The sequence below is a fragment of the Chelonia mydas genome, chromosome 10, assembly GCF_015237465.2.
Source record: "Chelonia mydas isolate rCheMyd1 chromosome 10, rCheMyd1.pri.v2, whole genome shotgun sequence".
NCBI classification, from domain to species: Eukaryota; Metazoa; Chordata; order Testudines; family Cheloniidae; genus Chelonia; species Chelonia mydas.
The window spans coordinates 26933748-26955107 of NC_051250.2; the positions used below are offsets into that span (position 1 = coordinate 26933748).

The 21360-nt window shown below is 42.0% G+C and overlaps 1 protein-coding gene across 36 annotated transcripts in view; it reads right to left on the reverse strand.

Annotated features, from left to right (window-relative positions):
* Positions 1-21360, reverse strand: part of RBFOX1 (RNA binding fox-1 homolog 1) — a 2389987-nt gene that overhangs the window by 47969 nt on the left and 2320658 nt on the right. For 32 of the 36 annotated variants that reach the window (XM_037911685.2, XM_037911680.2, XM_037911681.2 and 29 more), the window contains one exon: positions 1082-1121. The exons of the other annotated variants lie outside the window; for them this stretch is intronic. In XM_037911685.2, coding sequence (XP_037767613.1) covers positions 1082-1121 — 40 coding nt within the window. The remainder of the gene's footprint in view (positions 1-1081; positions 1122-21360) is intronic. 36 annotated transcript variants of the gene reach the window in all.

A 21360-nucleotide genomic window follows, 5' to 3' on the forward strand; every position in this document is an offset into this window, starting at 1 on the left:
AACTAATGTTTTCTAATACTATCTAATGAATTTTTAATGTTCATACCAATTTAATGGAATCAATCTCTTTGTATCCCAATGCTGACTGAAGCACAATTAGAGTAAGAAAACCGTACAAAGATATTTAATTACCTCTATTTTTAGGATTTGATTGTTCTATCAAAATAATAAGGGAAGCTAAAGATAAGTGGCATGTCTATGAGATTTTCTTATATCAATATATTTTAAAAATTTGTGAGCCTGGATTCTAATGATTGTTTAACTTTTTCCAAAAGAGTAACAATTAGGGCACACATTTAGAAATAAGCAGCTTCTTCATAGACTTCCTAACTGAAATCCTCAGTATGGGAAGACAATAAATTATATATAAAATGATTATTTAAAAAATGTATATACACAATTAAATAAACCAATAGATGGAGCAAACAGCTTTAAAAACTGATAACTATGGACCAAGCCTACACTTGCTATCATGGGTAGCCACTTGCAGCCATGAGTCGCCCCACTGATGCCAGCAGTACTGCTCCCAGTAGGAAGCTTACAGCCGACAGTTCAGGAAAGCACGTAAGAACATACTTAAGTTCATCCATATTCAGGGAGAAACTTGAGAATATCTTGAACTAAGAGTATTCTTACATTCCCTTCCCATCAATGGGACTTTAGCATATGCTTAAATGTTGCCCTGAATAGGGAAAAGTTTTCCTGAATAAGAGCCTATGCCCAATAGTGTTTTCAGAATTAAGGTGCTAAACCACTGTTCAATTTGCCTTGAGTTCTAAATATAAATATATTGTACTTTTAAAAAAATGGAAACTTTAATTTTAAGGGGTTAAAACCCCCCAACACTTTTCTCATTTTTGCATTCATTCAGCACTTGATTGAAGAGTTAATTCAGCTCCACTGAACAATGGTAGATGTAATGAACAGAAAGGTCTTCCAATATGAGAGATATTCCTCTCAATTCTTTTTGACAGGCGAGGGATGGTAAATTGACAAAACAGAGTCAAGCAACGCAGCAAACTTGTAAAAAGAATGACTCTGGTAATGTACAAGGACAGCATGCACATCAATGAATACTTACATAAATGTCTGCACCATAAAATCCATCCTGGTAAACAACACTGCAAGGATGCACACACAAAGAAAAACATCCATATTAGTGCATTTCCACATGCAAACACCACCAACCCCTGCACTGCTGAGGTTAGTCTTGTCACAAGAATGGAAAAGAATAAAAGGGCACTCTTCACATTGGTTAAGGAGGTTGGTAATATTAATCAAGTGTTCTTTTGAGCTTAGAAAAGGAAAACTGGACTGAATGTCATAACATCTGTATACCAGATGCCAAATGCTTAGTCAAAGAGAAGCAAAGGGTTACAGTATTACAGAACAAATGCCTTTGGTCCGTTTCTCAAACTGGGTCTGAATTTTTATAAGTACAGTGTTTAATTTGTGCCACAGCTTGCCATGGCTGAGCCTGGCATATCTAGGCTTCACAGTTCATAGCCCCAGAACTTCTGGGCTTGCTGCATCAGTTATGAACGTAAAAAATATTGCTTGAGCCCTGGCACCCCTTTCATTACAAATTAAGCACTGGATAGGTCTCCCCTTTTCCCCTGTATAAAAATGTTCAAAGGACAATCCTGCCATTAATTTTTAATCACAATTCCCATTCACTTCATTGAGGGTAAAAATTATAGAATAAATGTAGAAAATGGCCATAAGTATGCATGCACTGAGTTGCACAGAAGTTTTGTTGAAAACTAGGTTGTAGTATACTATACAAATAGTCAAACCTTGCATTACAAATCTCTGTCTTATTTATAGGGAAACACCAGGTAGTTTTCATTTACAGGCCATTTTTACATGAGTATTAATTAACCACTGGCAGAGCCAGTGCAACTCCAAAGATGCCCATGCATCTCAGAGTGTCCTAGGAGGCTCAAAAGTTTGTATCACTTTTAAGGCTGCAGGTTTGTCATGGCGTGAACAAAGCCATGGACAGCGTTTGTCAGTTTGTCTAAGACTTTTTCCTGGGTCTGTGACTCGTCCAACAGCAGTGGCTCCAGCGACTTCCATGGCTGGGCCTGATGCCCTGCTCTGGGCATTCCAACTTGGTGTGCACTGTTGCAGTGCCACTCTGGTTTCTCTTGCCCAACCCTGTGTCATGATGGAAAAGGGGGGAGCATGTGGGCCAAATTTCAGTGAGTGCCAAATTGCAACACCCAGAGCAGGGCGACAGGCCCAGACATGTGGGATACAGGAGCTGCTGGGATTCCCCTCGGTACTGGGCCAGGATTAGAGTTGCAGTGCTGGCATGGGGAGAGTGTTGCTACGAGTGGTACTGCTGTGGGAGGGAGCCCACACCAGGGCCCATCTTTCTGTTCCTCTGACACTGTAACTGGCCTTCGGATTCTTCCCTTTTTGATGGCATGAACAAAAGATTCCTATTCAGATGCTGATTTATATCCTTTACATGTAGATAATATCCATAAACCTTAAACCAAAACACACACACGCACAAAAAAAAAAAAAAGAAATGGGCCAAATACAAACAGGATAACTGCAATGAATCTGGCTCCAGGAATATGAGTGAACTGGTGAAATGTGCGTAGAGATGCTACATGGGCCAATTTGAAAAGAGTTCATTCCTGCCTGTTGTGTTGTTATCAGTGCTATTTACTATAAAAAACATCTGTTTTGAAAAAAAAAACATATTTTATTCATATAAATTATGTTTAAATATTTTAAACACTGTGGAAAGTCGATATATTTTTCAATTGCCTGCAGCATTATCTTTTTGTGCTGTGATCACGGTAGCGCTCCCAAACTAAATAAGATTTGTCATTACTTGGATGGGAGACTTTGAAGATAGGTTTATGAAAATAGATCCTGTCAAACTAGCTTGATATCTTTTTTTGATGTGATTACATGTTTGACTGACATAAGCTATAGCATTGATGTAATATACTTAGACTTCTCTAAGGCGTTTGATTTGGTACTGCATGTCATTTTGATTAAATAACTATAGAAAGATGTAAAATTAACATGGAATGCAATAAACAGATTAAAAACTGGCTAAGTGATAGGTCTCAAAATGTAATTGTAAACGGGAAATTGTCATCAAGCGGATGAATTTCCTGTGGTATCCTGCAGAGATTGGTTCTTGGCCCTGTGCTGTTTAACATCTGTATCAATGACCTGGAAGAAAACAAAATCATCACTGATTAATGTTTGCAGATGGCACAAAAATTGGGAGAGTGGCAAATAACAAAGAAGACAGGTCACTGATTCAGAGTTACCAGGATTACTTAGTAAACTGGATGCAAGCAAACAATATGACTTTTAATGCAGCTAAATGTAAATGTAGACATCTAGGAGCAAACAATGTAGGTCATACTTACACAATGGGGACTCTATCTTGGAAAGCAGTGACTTTGAAAAAGATTTGGGGCTCATGGTGGATAATGAGCTGAACATGTGCCCTCAGTGCAATGCTGTGGCCAAAAGAGTTAATACAATCCTGAGATACATAAACAGAGGAATCTCAAATAGGAGTAAAGAGATTATTTTATCTCTGTATTGGCACTGGAGTGACTACTGATGGAAAACTGTGTCCAGTTCTGTTTCAAGAAAGATGTTGATAAATTGGAGAAGGTTCAGAGAAAAGCCATGATAATAATTAAAGGATTAGAAAATATGCCTTATAGTGACAGATTTGAGGAGCTTAATCTATTAATTTTAACAAAGAAGAAATTATATTACAGTCTGTAAGCACCTACATGGGGCACACATATTTAATAATGGACTTTTCAATCTAGCAGAGAAAGGTATAACACAATCCAATGGGTGGAAGGTGCAACTAGACAAATTCAGACTGGAAATAAGGCATACATTTTTGACATTGAAGGTCATTATTCCATTAGAATAATTCACCAAGGGTCGTGGTGGATTTGTCATTGCTGACAATTTTAAAATCGAGATTGGATGTTTTTCTAACATATATCTCTAGGAATTATTTTGGAAACATTCTATGGCCTGTGTTATACAGGAGGTCAGACTAGATGATTACAATGGTCCTTTCTGGCCTTGTAATCTATGAATTTAAGAAACACTTATATGTGGAACAGAGAGCAGTGACAGTGATTAAATAGGTGGAGCCTATCCACTGAGTCAATGCTGAAACCAGTGGTATTAGGGGACACTGCTGTTGGGCAAGATGTACAATCAAGATCCTGACAACATGTGGCCATTAAAGTTCTGGTGGAATTTTCCACAGGAATAGAAGTGTTAATCTTGGTCCCTTGGCCACATTACAACTTTGGTGAATACACTATAGTGATATAAATTCCCATGCAGTTTCTGTTGGATAAGTTGCTCTACTCTTCTTATCTGTAATTGTTATTTAGTGCAGTTATGTTGTTAACATTTCACTCCAAAGGTTGCTGCATTTCAGCCAAGACAAATTATTAATGTGTATGGTTTGCATTTTAGTTTAGAAATCCTTCAGGATGAAAGGCACTAATATACAGCAAAGTGATTTCAATGGAGTTACACTGCCATAAAGCTGGAATACTACAGTGATGGAGAAGGCCTGCTCATTTTAAACCTGGAGTAAACATGTACTGCACGTTTCTCATATGCATGTTTTCCTCCCCCCCTGCCTTTGCAAAAAGAATATAACAAACAAAGGCTTTTGCAGCCTAAAAAGTCTGATTTTCAATATTGCCATTAACTCTAGTTGTTCCACACGTAAAATATCTAAGTGCATTTTTGTTCACTCTCAATTTGCCTGGGGAAAGCACCTGTCACTGAGTTGTAATCCTAAGAAAGTCATATTTGCATTTCCAATAAGCATTTTTATGTCAAAGAGACACCACCTAATCAACTGAATTCATATGTTCAAATTCAAAATGGCCAAGTTGTGTTCTGCTGACCAAATTACTCTGAAATATATTCTCAACATTATTTTTTTCAATAGTTAATCAACAGTTACTATGGAATAATATGGGTAAAATCCTGGCTCCACTGAAGTCAATGGGTGTTTCTAATTGCTTTAAAATATATTAAATGTTTTTTTTTAAATTTAAGCAATACCTGCAGGTGCCACAGAGGTATTACATGATCATGAACAGCAGAAGAAGTGGCTTACAAGATACTACTAAGATCTGGTCCACACTTTGCCAAAGTTTGAGAAACCCTATTCTAGAACTTTCGCGCAGTGAGGTTTTTCAAATGACATGCAGTATAAATATCCATACATGTTGGAAGGTGAGGACTCATTATAAACATATGAAGATTCCCTTTTAAAAGGAATTACCTATTTCTTTGTTTCAGAGACCATCATTACGTGATGCAAAACAAGTCAGTGCTACTTCACAATGCATCCTAGTTCTTCAACACAAAAAAGCAAGTATGAACTGTATGTTCCTAATACTAAGGCTGGTGACTCAAAAGAGGATGGATATATGTAAGCACAAAGATCAAGTGGATTATGAATCTGCAGCTGTTCCATGTATCAGGCCAGAATAGAACAACATGTGTACAATGAAGACTTTAAAAAACAGAATGAACAAAACTATAGGTAGTATGACATTTAAAAAAAACCACAATTTTGTGAGGGGGTAGCTAGCCACTCCTTTTTCAACATTGTCAGCTAGCGCTCCAATCTCATCCAGCGTTCCAGTAATGAAGCATTTTTAGTTCTACTAGCTTACTGTATCCTACTCAGACAAGAATCTACTTGAAGCTACAGTGCCTAAGCAAAAAAACTTCCAGCACAATATCACTAGATAGTATTAAATTTATGAAGGGCATAGGCACGCATGAGTAATTGAATGGGAACCTTTTAACCACCTTCAATATATTTCCTGTTTGGGGACAAACTCAAACAACATGCCATTCTTAAATTGCTGAAGATTACAATATTCCAGTTTTAATTATTGTCTCAACTATACAAGGACATGATACCCCAGTGCACACAAGGAAAACAAATAAATATTTTCAAAATTGCACTCTGAGTTCAACACAAACCAAGACAGGACCTAGGAGTAGTTATGTTGTTTGACTTCAGATGTAGGAAGTGCCTCATTCTAAAAAATGGATGGATATAGGTCTGCTAACTGGGTTGATAGTTAGAAGTGTAATCCTGGGAAAGGTATTCAGAAGGGTTTTATTATTTAAATGTTATCCGTGTTCAGGAAAATCAGACAAAGTGATTTTTTTAGGGCATATACTCAGCCAGTGTCACCGACTCCTGTGCCAGCCTCCTCCCCAAACCCCAAAGCAAAGGGAGAGGGCACGTCTTGAGGGTGGAGGGGGGGACATGGCAGAGATCCTAAGGTCCTGAGGTCTCTGAAGGAACTTATACTAGTGCAGTAAGTTAGAGCTGCTTCTCGTGGCTCTGGATCAACCACAACAGGCTCCCTGCAGCCGTACTTCTCCATTCTGTTTGAGTTCCAGAGTGGAGAACCAAGCCCTAAGATTTCAGCAATGTTACCTTGGCTGCACTACATGCAAAAATAATTTTCTGACAGCAAAATTAAGAAAAATATTATTGAGACAATCCATTACATTGTGTGGGTGGGAGGACGGGTATAGAACAGAAACACACATGCTTAGGGTTGCTAACTTTCCAATCACACAAAATCAAACAATCCTTCCCCGCCCCTTCTCTGAGGCTCCGCCCATGCCTCACCCCTTCTCTGAGGCTCTGCCCCCATTGCTCACTCTTCCCCCCCCCCCACTCACTTTCACCGGGCTGGGGCAGGAGTTTGGGGTCCAGGAGAGGGTATGGGCTCTGGGCTAGGGGTGCAGGCTCTGGTGTGGGGCCGAAAATGAGGGATTTGGAGAGCAGGCAGGGGCTCCGGTGGATTGAGGCCTCTGGTTGGGGGTGTGGACTCTGGGCGGGGACCGGGGATGGGGGTTTGGGTGTGGGAGGGAACTCCACGCTGAGGCAGGGAATTGGGGTGAAGAGGGAGTGAGGGCTCTGGGGTGGGACCAGTGATGAGAGGTTTGGGTGTGGGAGGGGACTCTGGGCTGGGGGTGAGGGCTTTGAGGTGCAGGAGGGGGCTCTGGGCTGGGCCATGAGGTTGGGGTGCATGGGGGGATGAGGGATCCAGCTGGGGTGAGCCTGGGGATAAGGGGTTTGGTGTGCAGGAGGGGACTCTGGGCTTGGCCAAGGGGTTGGAGTGTGGGGGGGGAATGCGGGGTCCCGGCAGCTCATACTGCAGCTCTGAGGAAGTGGCTGCCAGGTCCCTACGGCCTCTAGGCACATGGGCAGCCAGGCGGTTCTTCACAGTGTGTGCTGCCTTCGTGCCTGTAGGTACCGCCCCCGGCAGCTCCCATTGGTTCTGGTTCCTGGCCAATGGGAGCTGCGGAGCTGGTACTCGGGGTGGGAGCAGCGCACTGAGCCTCCGAGTCCCTGGCCGCCCCAGGGACCCGGCAGCTGCTTCCGGGAGCAGCGCAGAGCCAGGGCAGGTAGGGAGCCTGCCTGAGCCCCGGATCCCCGCTGCGCTGCCAACCTGACTTTTAATGGCCTGGTCGGCAGTGCCAACTGGAACTGCCATGGTCCCTTTTCGACTGGGTGTTCCAGTTGAAAACTGGATGCCTGGCAACCCTACACATGCTTCAGGATATAAACCAGCCACTAATTGGCTGGGGATTAGGAAGAAGCTTCCCCTAAGGGTATGTTATTCCATAATAATCTATTATGAGGATTTTTGTACCTTTCTATGAAGCATCTGGGGTAATGGCATTTTCACAGCTGGACCACTGGTCTTACCCAGTACAGGATTTCCTATGTTTCTATTTTTGTTTTACTGATTAATTGCATATTATATTTGTTTTACTGCTTCTGCTGTAAAACACATATTAGAAAAAATCCATGTTGTGTTGTAGCATGGCTGACAATGCTGTTTCAAGCTTAAAAGAGTTCTGAGGAAGTAAAGAAAAATGAGAATTCTTGCACCCACTCCCCGCTCCTCCTCCTTTCCCCCCATCTTTGTGATGTATTATAAAAGTTGGTTAAAAATAATTTTGTAAAAGGTGATTTATCCCCTTGATTGTTTGTAACCTCAGCAATATCAGGAATATCAAACCTTATCTTTCTTATTTTCCAAGAGCAGTGTTCCCTAGATGACCCAGACATTGGGAGTTAAAACTCTCTCAAACTTTAAATGAAGGGCTGGAGTGTTGAATTTTAACAGAAAAACTTTTCTTCCAAACATTTGTCAGGTGTTTGAATTTCAATAGGTGTTAACAAGAAGAAGAGAAAACAAATTTTAAACAGCCTGAATAAAAATCCCTTCCCCTTTCAGTTAATCTTGGCTTCACGTCCTTTGTGATTTAACATCACAAACCACTAGTTCTGCAGTTGTCCCTTACATTTTTCAGGAAAAGCAAGGTACAAATCAATTTCTAGTGTATAAAACCCCAATATTTTTCATCTGCACATCACCCTTACTCAGATGTATGGAGATTTTCTCTCAGCTACATTGAAGTAGTAGTAACATAGGGTTGAATCTTGAGTTACCTTATCAGGCCAAGTCCCACTGAAGTCAATAACAGCTGACCTGAGTTAGGACTGAGAATGCATTCTGCCACCCTTTCTCATGCTTTATACCTTAAGTATATTGAAATAAATGGACTGCTTGTGAAATATGACACTACTGTGTCTTGAATAAGTTTTTTTTTTTAAATACACCGTTTATAAACAGCTTTGGGTATGAAAGAAGAAAACTACTATCTACAATGAAATTGTATTCACTTTTCATTAAAGTAAATATGTTCTGGGCTAGAGTAATCTTCCATCTGTTTATCACACTCCAGACCCACAGAACATTCATGATTTTTGATACTACATTTTATATGCAATATGAAGTATTAGAAATATTTTATGTACGAGTTTTTGATATTAGATTTGCCTCTTCTGTCTCCTGGAACACTGTCACTTCCCTACACTAGCATGCGATTTGGTCTTTAAACTGAAGAAAACATTTTGCTTGTTCTCTTCTTGTCCTCGTCCTTTTCCAAAATCAAGGCCAAATCTTTCTCCCATTTATAGCAATAATACAATTCCCTATGGAAGCAGGATTATGCCCAGAGACTGGACTTCATGGGATTAGCACATGAGAAGGTCAATGAATAAGGAGGTTATTCTGGATTATAACAGTAAAGCTTTTCATTTAAATCTAGTCAGCAGCTAAGCCAGGTTTTGTAACTGAAGAAAATTGGGATGGAGTGAGGGGGCATGAGTAATTTGTGGCCACCTTTCAGTTAAAAAAATATTCTTGAAAAGCCATCATACCTACACATAAAGGGTGTAGGGAAGTATGTGTGTGGTGGGGGGAACCACACCCTCTGCAGCCATATGTGGGACATTTCATCCAAGAACATAAAAACACTTCTGAAAATCAGGGCAATCACTTAGTTTCCTTATTATGGATTGTCTGCCTTTGGGCACCCACATTTGAAAATGTTGGTGTAAGTGACTTTCCCAAGGTCCCACTGTTAGACAGTGTGAAGTCCAGGAGAAGATCTTAAATTCTGACTTCCAGTCTTCTGTTCTAATCACTATAACATACTTCCTGCATAAAATCAAAGGAAACCTTCCATTGACTTCAGTGAGGTCAGGATTTCAACCTAGGGCCCTTGGGACGACAACAGTCCTTACAGTTATCGTTCATTCGCACAGCTTAATCTCAAATTTATTTATTTAAAAAATTATATTCAATATTTTGCATACACTTCACAAAAATAGAAAGAGAAGAGACTTACTGTTGTACTGTTAACAGGTGCTTCAGTGTCATGTCTTTCTAGTCATGCAAGGGAACTTGTATTTCCTGCCTACTATTTCAAAACATAGGCCCCATCCTGTGAAGAAAAACTAAAGCATGTGTTTAAACCCAATGGGAGAAATCCTGGCTCCACTGAAGTAAATGGTGGGACTACTCATTCATGTAAAATTATGCACATGCTTAAATCTTTGCGGGATTGCCATCAAAGTACTCTTTTGTAATGATATAATAAAACATGAAACTCATTTTGAAGGTAAAATAATAATAGTAGTTAAACATCCACTGGTCAAGGAGGGAGTGCAATAAAACAAAATAATGTACTAATAATACAGAATAATCATAGAATCGTACGGCTGGAAGGGACCTCGAAAGTCCCCTGCACTCAAAGCAGGACTAAGTATTATCTAGACCATCCCTGACAGGTGTTTGTCTAACCTGCTCTTAAAATCTCTAATGATGGAGACTCCAGAACCTCCCCAAGCAATTTATTCCACTGCTTAACCACCCTGACAGGAAGTTTCCCCTAATGTTTAATCTAAACCTCCCTTGCTGCAACATAAGCCCATTGCTTCTTGTCCTATCCTCAGTGATTAAGAACAACAATTTTTCTCCCACCTCCTTGTAACGACCTTTTATGTACTTGAAAACTACTATAATTTCCCCTCTCAGTCTTCTCCTCTCCAGACTAAACAAACCCAATTTTTCAATCTTCCCTCAGAGGTCACGTTTTCTAGACCTTTAATCATTTTTATTGCTCTTTTCTGGACTTTTTCCGATTTGTCTACATCTTTCCTGAAATGTGGCACCCAGAACTGGACACAATACTCCAGTTGAGGCCTAATCAGAGCAGAGTAGAGTGGAAGAATTACTTCTTGTGTCTTGCTTACAACACTCCTGCTAATACACAGCAGAATGATGTTTGCTATTTAGCTTGTGGTTCACTATGATCCCCAGATCCCTTTCTCAGTACTCCTTCCTAGGCAGTCATTTCCCATTTTGTATGTGTGCAGCTGATTGTTCCTTCCTAACTGGAGTACTTTGCATTTGTCCTTTTTGAAGTTCATCCCGTTTACTTCAGACCATTTCTCCAGTTTGTCCAGATCATTTTGAATTATAATCCTATCCTCCAAAGCACTTGCATCCCCTCCCAGCTTGGTATCGTCTGAAAACTTCATAAATGTACTCTCTATGCCATTATCTAAATCACTGATGAAGATATTGAACAGAAGCAGACCCAGAACTGATTCCTGTGGGACCCCACTTGTTATGTCCTTCCAGCATGACTGTGAACCACTGATAACTACTCTTTGGGAACGGTTTTCCAACCAGTTATGCACCCACCTTACAGTAACTTCATCTAAGTTGCATTTCCCTAGTTTGTTTATGAGATGGTCATGTGAGACAGTATCAAAAGCTTTACTAAAGTTGAGATATACCATGTCTACCGCTTCCCCCCCTAAACACAAGTTGTATAGAATATAGATGTTTTGTGTACAGAATTTTTCTACAGAGCAGGCCAAAGTACACATGTACAGATATACATGTTCTGATTCAAAATGTTCCTATTAAAATTGCTGAGGCTGCTGTCCTAAGCCTGCTTCTCTTGAAAAAGTAATAAAAAAACCTCATGGTTCTTCAGTTCTTCGAGATATGGGTGCAGATGCGTATTCCACTCAGGTGTGTGCATGCCCAGCATGTCAAAGCCAGAGACCTTTGCATAGCACAAGCATCCCATGCCCCCTTGCAGCCCTTCCTGAGACTATTTAATGGCGGCGCCTTCCCAACACCCCTCAGTTCCTTCACACTGGAATCTGTGACTGAAGACTCTGATGCAGAGGGGATGAAGGGTCAGTTGTGGAACACACCTCTGCACCCACGTCTCGAAGAACAGTTACAGTACTGGCAAGTAACCATTTTTTCTTCTTCAAGTGGTTGCAGATGTGTATTCCACTCTGGTGACTTGCAAGCAGTAACAAAGGAGGTGGGGCTCAGTGTCTTCTTAAATAGTGCCCGCAGAACTGTTCTTCCCAAGCTTGCATCTGACCTAGAAGCAATCATTATGGTGTAATGTTTGGCAAAGATATGCATGGAAGACCAAGTTGCAGATCTGCTTATGTCCAATATGGGAATATTCCTGAGAAATACCACAGATGTGGCTTCGGCTCATTGAATGACCCAAGAACCTTTGTGGAGGTGTGGCATTTGCTATACCATATGCCATTGTGATACAAGAAGTAATCCATCTTGAAATTGTGCCAAATCTGCTTGACCTCTCATCTGGTCCACATGGGAGACAAAAAGCAAGCACATCGTTTGGCTAAGGTGTCTAAAAAGTGAAACCACTTTGCTCAAAAATTTTGGATGTGGCCTGAAGGGAGGTTTTGCCATTAGGGCATACAGTTCATTTACCTCCTTGCTGATGTTATAGCAATAAGAAAGGCCATATTCTGGCAAAGGAAAAAATAATAGAAAGCAGGTTGCTAGAAGCTTGAATGGAGGTCCCATTAGAGAATCAAGCACAGTGTTAAGGTCCCACGGGGGAACAGATTATTTCCAGAAACCTAACAACCATCAGAGTAGAAAATGCCGATTTCCCTTGGATCAAGGAATTAAATGCTGACAACACTACCAAATGGACCCTTAATGAGCCGAGAGACAGACATCTGTTTTTTTAAAATAGACCAGGTATCCAAAATGTCATGAATCTGGGCTAGTACTGACTGAATTCCTGAGCCAATGACCAAACTGAAAAGCATATCCACTTGCCCAATAAGCTGATCTAGTAAATACCTTCCCACTATTAACCAGAACCTGCTGGACTGTCTCTGAACAGCTCTTTCCCAGCTTATCTAACTTTATTGCATCCATGCCACGAGATGCAGATTGCTCAGATCTAGATGCTACAGCTGGCCATGATATTGGGACAGTAGGCCTGGAAGGAAGGGAAGAAATCTGAGTGGTTGGAAAGAGAGCCTGTAAAGCTTGGAGAACCAACATTGTCTTGGCCAGGCAGGTTCAGCGAGTTATCTGTATGGCATGATCCAGCTTCAGTTTGAGAATGACCTGATGGATGAGCAAAATAGAGGGGGAAACATACATTAGCACCAATCCCCAGTTCAGTGGGAAGGCATCAGTCAGAGATCCCAGACTGCAGCCCCTCCAAAGGCTGGCAACGCCCTGACATCCTTTCCCTTTTTTTTCATAAGAATGGCCATACTGGGTCAGACCAAAGGTCCATCAAGCCCAGTATCCTGTCCTCTGACAGTGGCCAATGGCTGGTGCCAAAAGGGAATGGGGTTATCATCAAGTGATCCATGCCCTGTCACCCAATCCCAGCTTCTGGCAAACAGAGGCTAGGGACACCATTCCTGCCCATCCTGGCTAATAGCCATTGATGGACCTATCTTCCATGAATCTATCTAGCTCCCTTTAGAATCCTGTTATGGTATTGGCCTTCACAACACCCTATGGCAAGAAGTTCCAGAGGTTGACAGTGCGGAGGGTGAAAAAATACTTTCTCGTGTTTGTTTTAAACCTGCTACCTATTAATTTCATTTGGTGGCCCCTAGTTCTTGTATTATGAGAAGGAGTAAATAACATTTCCTTATTTACTTTCTCTATTCCACTCATGATTTTATAGACCTCTATCATATCCCCTCTCAGTCGCCTCTTTTCCAAGCTGAAAAGTCCCAGTCTTATTAATCTCGCCTCATACGGAAGCCGTTCTATACCCCTAATCATTTTTGTTGCCTTTTTCTGAACCTTTTCCAATTCCAATACATCTTTTTTGAGATGCGGTGACCACATCTGCACGCAGTATTCAAAGTGTGGGCATATGATGGATTTATACAGAGGCAATATGATATTTTCTGTCTTATTATCTATCCTTTTCTTGATGATTCCTAACATTCTGTTTGCTTTTTTGACTGTGCTGCACATTGATGTTTTCAGAGAACTATCCACAATGATGCCAAGATCTTTTTCTTGAGTGGTAACAGCTAATTTAGACCCCATCATTGTATATGTATAGTTAGGATTATCAAAAAGAAAAGGAGTGCTTGTGGCACCTTAGAGACTAACAAATTTATTTGAGCATAAGCTTTTGTGAGCTACAGCTCATTTCATCAGATGTAGCTCACGAAAGCTTATGCTCAAATAAATTTGTTAGTCTCTAAGGTGCCACAAGTACTCCTTTTCTTTTTGCAAATACAGACTAACACGGCTGCTACTCTGAAACCAGTTAGGATTATGTTTTCCAATGTGCATTACTTTGCATTTATCAACATTAAATTTAATCTGCCATTTTGTTGCCCAGTCACCCAGTTTTGTGAGATCCTTTTCCCTTTCCCCACCCCACTCCCAGTTCCTTCTTACCAACCATGGCCTGAATTGGAGCTCCACTTACTAATTTTTTCTCATGGTTACTGTGCCACAGTGAGATTTCGCTGTGTGCTTTGTAAATAGTTAGTTTTAGCTTAGTAGTACCCTTTAGTTATTTAGTTAGTTAGATTTAGTAGTATTATTAGTTGTTTGTTAGTTAATGAACCTGGTGCTATGCCTTCCCCAGGTTTTAAGCACTGTCTTTTATGAGGGTTGGCTATGCAACCTCCTACACTCAATGCTTGTTGCTGGGAGAAGGGCACAGTAAAGTAACAGTATCTGCCAGTCATTCAAAAAGAGAACACAAGTTGCCAGGCACCTATGCCTGAAGCAACATCTCACAGAACAAACAATGAGGCCCACTTCAGCTCCCTCCAGACCCTCAAACTACTTCAGAAACTGGTGTTAGCCTTTGACAGACGACCAGACTCAAATTCTTCTCTATAGGGAAGAAGGGACCATCATCCTTCCTCTGATCTTTGGAGGAAGAGAACTAAAGAATAATCAGAGCCATTTCAGAGCTGAGAGAGATTCTTCCTCCTCTTCTAGGAGGAGTGTGGACATTGCAAAGACTCCCTGAGTGCCCAAGATAGAGCACTACCCACTACCCAGCACAGAGACAAGAATAGACTGGTCTCATACCATTGACATGTCAAGATTCCTTCCTCACTCTGAACTCCAGGGTACAGATGTGGGGACCTGCATGAAAAACCCCCTACGCTTATTTTTACCAGCTTAGGTTAAAACTTCCCCAAGGTACAAACTATTTTACCTTTTGCCCTTGGACTTTATTGCTGCCACCACCAAGCGTCTAACAAATATATAACAGGGAAAGAGCCCGCTTGGAAACGTCTTTCCCCCCAAAATCTTCCCAAACCCTACACCCCCTTTCCTGGGGAAGGCTTGATAAAAATCCTCACCAATTTGCATTGGTGAACACAGACCCAAACCCTTGGATCTTAAGAACAATGAAAAAGCAATCACGTTCTTAAAAGAAAAATTTTAATTAAAGAAAAAGTAAAAGAATCACCTCTGTAAAATCAGGATGGTAAATACCTTACAGGGTAATCAGATTCAAAACATAGAGAATCCCTTTAGGCAAAACCTTAAGTTACAAAAAGACACAAAAACAGGAATATACATTCCATTCAGCACAGCTTATTTTATCAGCCATTTAAACAAAACAGAATCTAATGCATATCCAGCTAGATTACTTACTAAGTTCTAAGACTCCATTCCTTTTCTGTTCCCAGCAAAAGCATCACACAGACAGAGAGAACCTTTGATTCTCCCCCCCCTCCAGCTCTGAAAGTATCTTGTCTCCTCATTTGTCATTTTGGTCAGGTGCCAGCGAAGTTATCTTAGCTTCTTAACTCTTTACAAGTGAAAGGGTTTTTCCTCTGGCCAGGAGGGATTTTAAAGGTGTTTACCCTTCCCTTTATATTTATGACAGACTCCAATACCGTCTGTGGGATGTCCATTGCATCTGGTATAGACATTGGTTTTGGCATTGACTATATTGATCCCTTGGCTATTTTGATCCTATATTGGCTTTTCAGCAGCAGCTGATTTATTTTGCCTATTCATCCTCGACTCTCTTCTGATACAGGAGTCCTCAGCTGTGGTGTTGCCCTCCTGTGATCCCAGGCTTGCAACAGTTGATCACTTTGGACTATGGACTGTTGCCCGAGTCTCCCTCAGTACCAGTTAAGAGACGTGCTAAAAAGGTGAATCCAGTCCTGTCATTGGCATTGAGGCACCCTATTTCAGTACTGACATAATCTTCGGCCCAGTGATACTATTCCCAGCTCCACACCTTCAGTACCGACCTGTTTTTCAAATACAGTACTGACATCTGCTCTGGTACCAATGACCTTTCCCATACTGAATTTCAGTGCAGCCTCAATATCCCAAGCAGTATTCACGACACCGACTATCATACAATCTTCTGTACCAATGCACTCTTCTCACTGGACTACAGACACATTGGGGCCCAGGCAGGTTTGACCGCTCTATTGCCTGCACACTCTTCAGGGGATTCCTCTCACTTGGGCTCAGAATCCTTCTCTACCTACTCCATCTCCTTCCAGGTACCAATCACAGAAGTCCTCTAGACCTTCTCTGGAGGAACAGCACCAGTACTAAGATTGACACTGTTCCTACAGCAAAGACAGAAGTTCTTGGCCTGGTACATACTGGCCTCCTGTGCCACATTAATTTTCTCGTTCGCCTCCTTGGAATCTTTGGGGATCTCCCTGCTCTGGAAGGTCCCAATCATTAGCTCACACCAGAACAAGGTCACTGAATCCTTCTATTGTCTCACCTGGATTGGAGAGAGAGACTGATATTGGTTCCACTGAACCTGACTCATTATCGCAGAGACAAGCCTTTCCACAGGAGAGTTTACTTGCTTGACTTCCTTTGTCATCATCCTCAGCAGATAATTTCATTCATCTTCACCTGTTTCAGAACACTTTAAGCTTTACCACAACCATCTGAGGAAAATGGCGACAGCCTTGAGCATCCAAGCTGAGTTTGTCCATAATCTAGTGTTCATAAACTGGTGGACCTTCAACCCCATGGAGGGTAACCCTCCCTATAAATGACGTTCTTTTGGAACTCACAAAGTCCTCATGGCAATGACAACTGCCTTACTTCCCACAGTGAAATGCACACATATGCCTCCCCAAAGGGTACTGCTGTGCAAAGTTCTCTGGCTTCAGCACACTGGGCGCGCAGACACCTGAGAGAATACATGAGTGCAACCATTCAAAGAAAAGAAATAAAATTACTATATTCTAGGGTGCTCCTAGCTTACCACACAAACCTGTTCAAGAGCATCCTTTGTTGATTAATTTTAAATATACAGGATGGCATTTTACTTTTATAAACTTTGACCCTTTTCTAAGCATATTTAAGCTTTCCAGATGGCGGTTCATTGCCCCTCTTCTGCAGTCTTTACTGAAACAAAACTTCCACTGACTTCAGTGGGAATTTTGCCCGAGTAAGCATCTCAGGATAAGGCCCCAGTCCAACTCACACTGAAGTCCATGGGAGTCATTCCACTGACTTCAGTGAGAGTTGGAGCAAGCCCTTAAGTGGGTGAGGTTTAACGTCTCTGCCAGATAGTGGTGATGTTGACAACAGAGAGTCAATACAGAGTGTTGTGGGAATATGCAAGAGCGAGTTGGTGAACTTGGACCTTGGGAGAAGGAAGAAATGACAATCTGTTGATTCTAATGACTGGCTTAATGCCTGAGTGTGCATTAACAGACAAAGGATGCCTTAGGGTAGGGGTATTAAAAAACAGTACAAAAGCAAGCAGAATTCACATCAGACTATGAGAGGGGAAAAAACTCAGTATGTTTCAAAACAAAAATATTTGTAGGAAAAAGCTCTCTCTTCAAAATGATTTGGCTGAGGTTCATCTTAATTTAAGTCTAATACTTCTAAATGTTATGCTATGCACACTAGATATGGAAAATGAAGAATTAAAGGTATAAAAATGTGACCATAGTACTGTGAGAGTTACTAATATTACTTAAAAAATTAAATCCCTCTATATAGCAAGTAAGGGAATAAGGTTCTTCATGCACAACTTTTGGATTTCTTTCTTTCTTTTTTTTTTTTTAAATAAATTAATTGAATTTAGTTTAGAGCTGGTGAAAGATGCAGGCTCAGAAACATTGGAATCAGGGCTGCAGTAGTGCAATATACCCTACATCAAGGGTTTCCAAACTTTTTACTAAGGCGACCCTCCAGCTGCCTTTTGTCTTTTTTTGTGACTCACCATTACATATATGCACCCTCCACCCTGGCAACCCCCAATCCCAAGCACTAACCCTCAGCAGCAGCTCCTGTCTAACAGGGCTGGGCCCAACTTCCTTCTTCAGGTGTGCAATGAGGTGCAGAGGGTCACAGAGCCCGTCTGTTTTTCTCCAAATGCCCCTCTGTCATGATGGAGGGGCAACCAGGCCAAATTTGAGAGAGTGTCACGGAGGGATTGCTTGGCCAAACCTGAATGGTGCACCAGGTCGCAACACCTGGAATGGGGAGGCAGGCCGGAAACTGCCACTGCAGGGTGAATGCAGGATGGGTTCACTCTCCAACTGCCCCCCGCAACCCCCTGGGGTCTCCTCTCTGCATCAAGCTGGGAAAAGTGAATGTTTGCCTAGGCCAGGGCCCAATGATGGGTCACTCCAGCCCTGGATGTGGCACCCCATCTAGAACCTTCCTGCAACATGCTCATGGGTTGTGACCTACTGTTTGGGAAACTCTGCCCTACACTGCTGTCTCAAAACACCGCACGCTGGAGCGGGAAGGACCATCTCTAGGGCTGAGTGGGTAGCTCAACAGTCACATTGGGATAATTATTCATTTAAATCATGTTTATAGTGCCATAAACTTATGTGGTCATTCAAAATTATAGAGTAGAATTATAGAGTGGAATTACAGCCCTGAAAACCATGGTTCAGTAAGGGATGGAAGAGATTACATAGCAGAGCATTAATGGAAGGAGAATAATGTTTACAGGAGCTGGGGGGAGAGTAGTGAGTAGTAGGTCTTACTATCCCTATATGAAAAATATAGAATGCTCTCCTGATAATGGTTGCTGGCCTGCAGGAAGCAGGGTCATGGTATCCCTCCACCCCTCAGCTTTGCTCTGACCACTTTTCTTGGGATGGTCACTGCTGCTGACAGGAGAAAGAGTCCCCTTTCTTTCTCCCCAGCATTACATAGCTAGGCTGTGAGTGACCTGAGCATGGGGATAGGGAGAGGAACTATTTATGCCCTCTCTGCATGACTTCTGATAAAGTAAAGACACTTTCCCTGCCTTGAATATGTCCACCACTCCTTGGTCTATTTGTTGAGACCACTGACAAACTTCATACAGGCTATGAAACAGTTGACAAAAAGTCTGTGACTACCAATTCAATTCATATAAGCTACCATAGAATCATAGAATATCAGGGTTGGAAGGGACCTCAGGAGGTCATCTAGTCCAACCCCCTGCTCAAAGCAGGACCAATCCCCAATTAAATTATCCCAGCCAGGGCTTTGCCAAGCCTGACCTTAAAAACTTCTAAGGAAGGAGATTCTACCACCTCCCTAGGTAACGCATTCCAGTGTTTCACCACCCTCCTAGTGAAAAAGTTTTTCCTAATATCCAACCTAAACCTCCCCCACTGCAACTTGAGACCATTACTCCTTGTCCTGTCATCTTCTACTACTGAGAATAGTCTAGAACCATCCTCTTTGGAACCACCTCTCAGGTAGTTGAAAGCAGCTCTCAAATCCCCCCTCATTCTTCTCTTCTGCAGACTAAACAATCCCAGTTCCCTCAGCCTCTCCTCATAAGTCATGTGTTCCAGACCCCTAATCATTTTTGTTGCCCTTCGCTGGACTCTCTCCAATTTATCCACATCCTTCTTGTAGTGTGGGGCCCAAAACTGGACACAGTACTCCAGATGAGGCCTCACCAATGTCGAATAGAGGGGAACGATCACGTCCCTCGATCTGCTCGCTATGCCCCTACTTATACATCCCAAAATGCCATTGGCCTTCTTGGCAACAAGGGCACACTGTTGACTCATATCCAGCTTCTCGTCCACTGTCACCCCTAGGTCCTTTTCCGCAGAACTGCTGCCTAGCCATTCGGTCCCTAGTCTGTAGCGGTGCATTGGATTCTTCCGTCCTAAGTGCAGGACCCTGCACTTATTCTTGTTGAACCTCTTCAGATTTCTTTTGGCGCAATCCTCCAATTTGTCTAGGTCCCTCTGTATCCTACCCCTACCTGCCACCGTATCTACCACTCCTCCTAGTTTAGTATCATCCGCAAATTTGCTGAGAGTGCAATCCACACCATCCTCCAGATCATTTATGAAGATATTGAACAAAACCGGCCCCAGGACCAACCCTTGGGGCACTCCACTTGATACCAGCTGCCAACTAGACATGGAGCCATTGATCACTACCCATTGAGCCCGACAATCTAGCCAACTTTCTACCCACCTTATAGTGCATACATCCAGCCCATACTTCTTTAACTTGCTGACAAGAATACTGTGGGAGACCGTGTCAAAAGCTTTGCTAAAGTCAAGAAACAATACATCCACTGCTTTCCCTTCATCCACAGAACCAGTAATCTCATCATAGAAGGCGATTAGATTAGTCAGGCATGACCTTCCCTTGGTGAATCCATGCTGACTGTTCCTGATCACTTTCCTCTCGTGTAAGTGCTTCAGGATAGATTCCTTGAGGACCTGTTCCATGATTTTTCCGGGGACTGAGGTGAGGCTGACTGGCCTGTAGTTCCCAGGATCCTCCTTCTTCCCTTTTTTAAAGATTGGCACTACATTAGCCTTTTTCCAGTCATCCGGGACTTCCCCCGTTCGCCATGAGTTTTCAAAGATAATGGCCAATGGCTCTGCAATCACAGCCGCCAATTCCTTTAGCACTCTCAGATGCAACGCATCCGGCCCCATGGACTTGTGCACGTCCAGCTTTTCTAAATAGTCCCTAACCACCTCTTTCTCCACAGAGGGCTGGCCACCTACTCCCCATGCTGTGTTGCCCAGCGCAGCAGTCTGGGAGCTGACCTTGTTCGTGAAGACAGAGGCAAAGAAAGCATTGAGTACATTAGCTTTTTCCACATCCTCTGTCACTAGGTTGCCTCCCTCATTCAGTAAGGGGCCCACACTTTTACCAAACAACTAGAAGATGGTAACACTTCATGTTCAGTATAATCATACTGTTTTTACTAGTGAAAAAAATACAAAGGTGTAACCATCTATTTTAACAGATGAGTCTAAACAATAAAGCTATACCAAACATCTTGTAAGTAGAGATAGTTTGGGAAATTCTGACTGGTATCACAAATGGCAAAAATAAAATAAAAATTTCTCCCCGCTAGCCAGTCCAGCTTTAAGAACTTTTGCCACAAACAAATTATATATTTTGCTTTTGAAACTAAAATGCAGGCATTGCATTACAGAAGAAAGCTGAAGGTCAATCCATCACTGTGTGTTAGTGAGACATGTTTGTTCTAACTGTTGCATGCATACACAATAAGGGGAGCCCAGAGCGGGAGGGAGTTTGTGTGAGTGTAGAGAAAACCTAGAGGGAAATACCATACCAAAAACTTGTCTGCAGTGTTGTTGTAGCCATGTTGGTATAAAAAAAC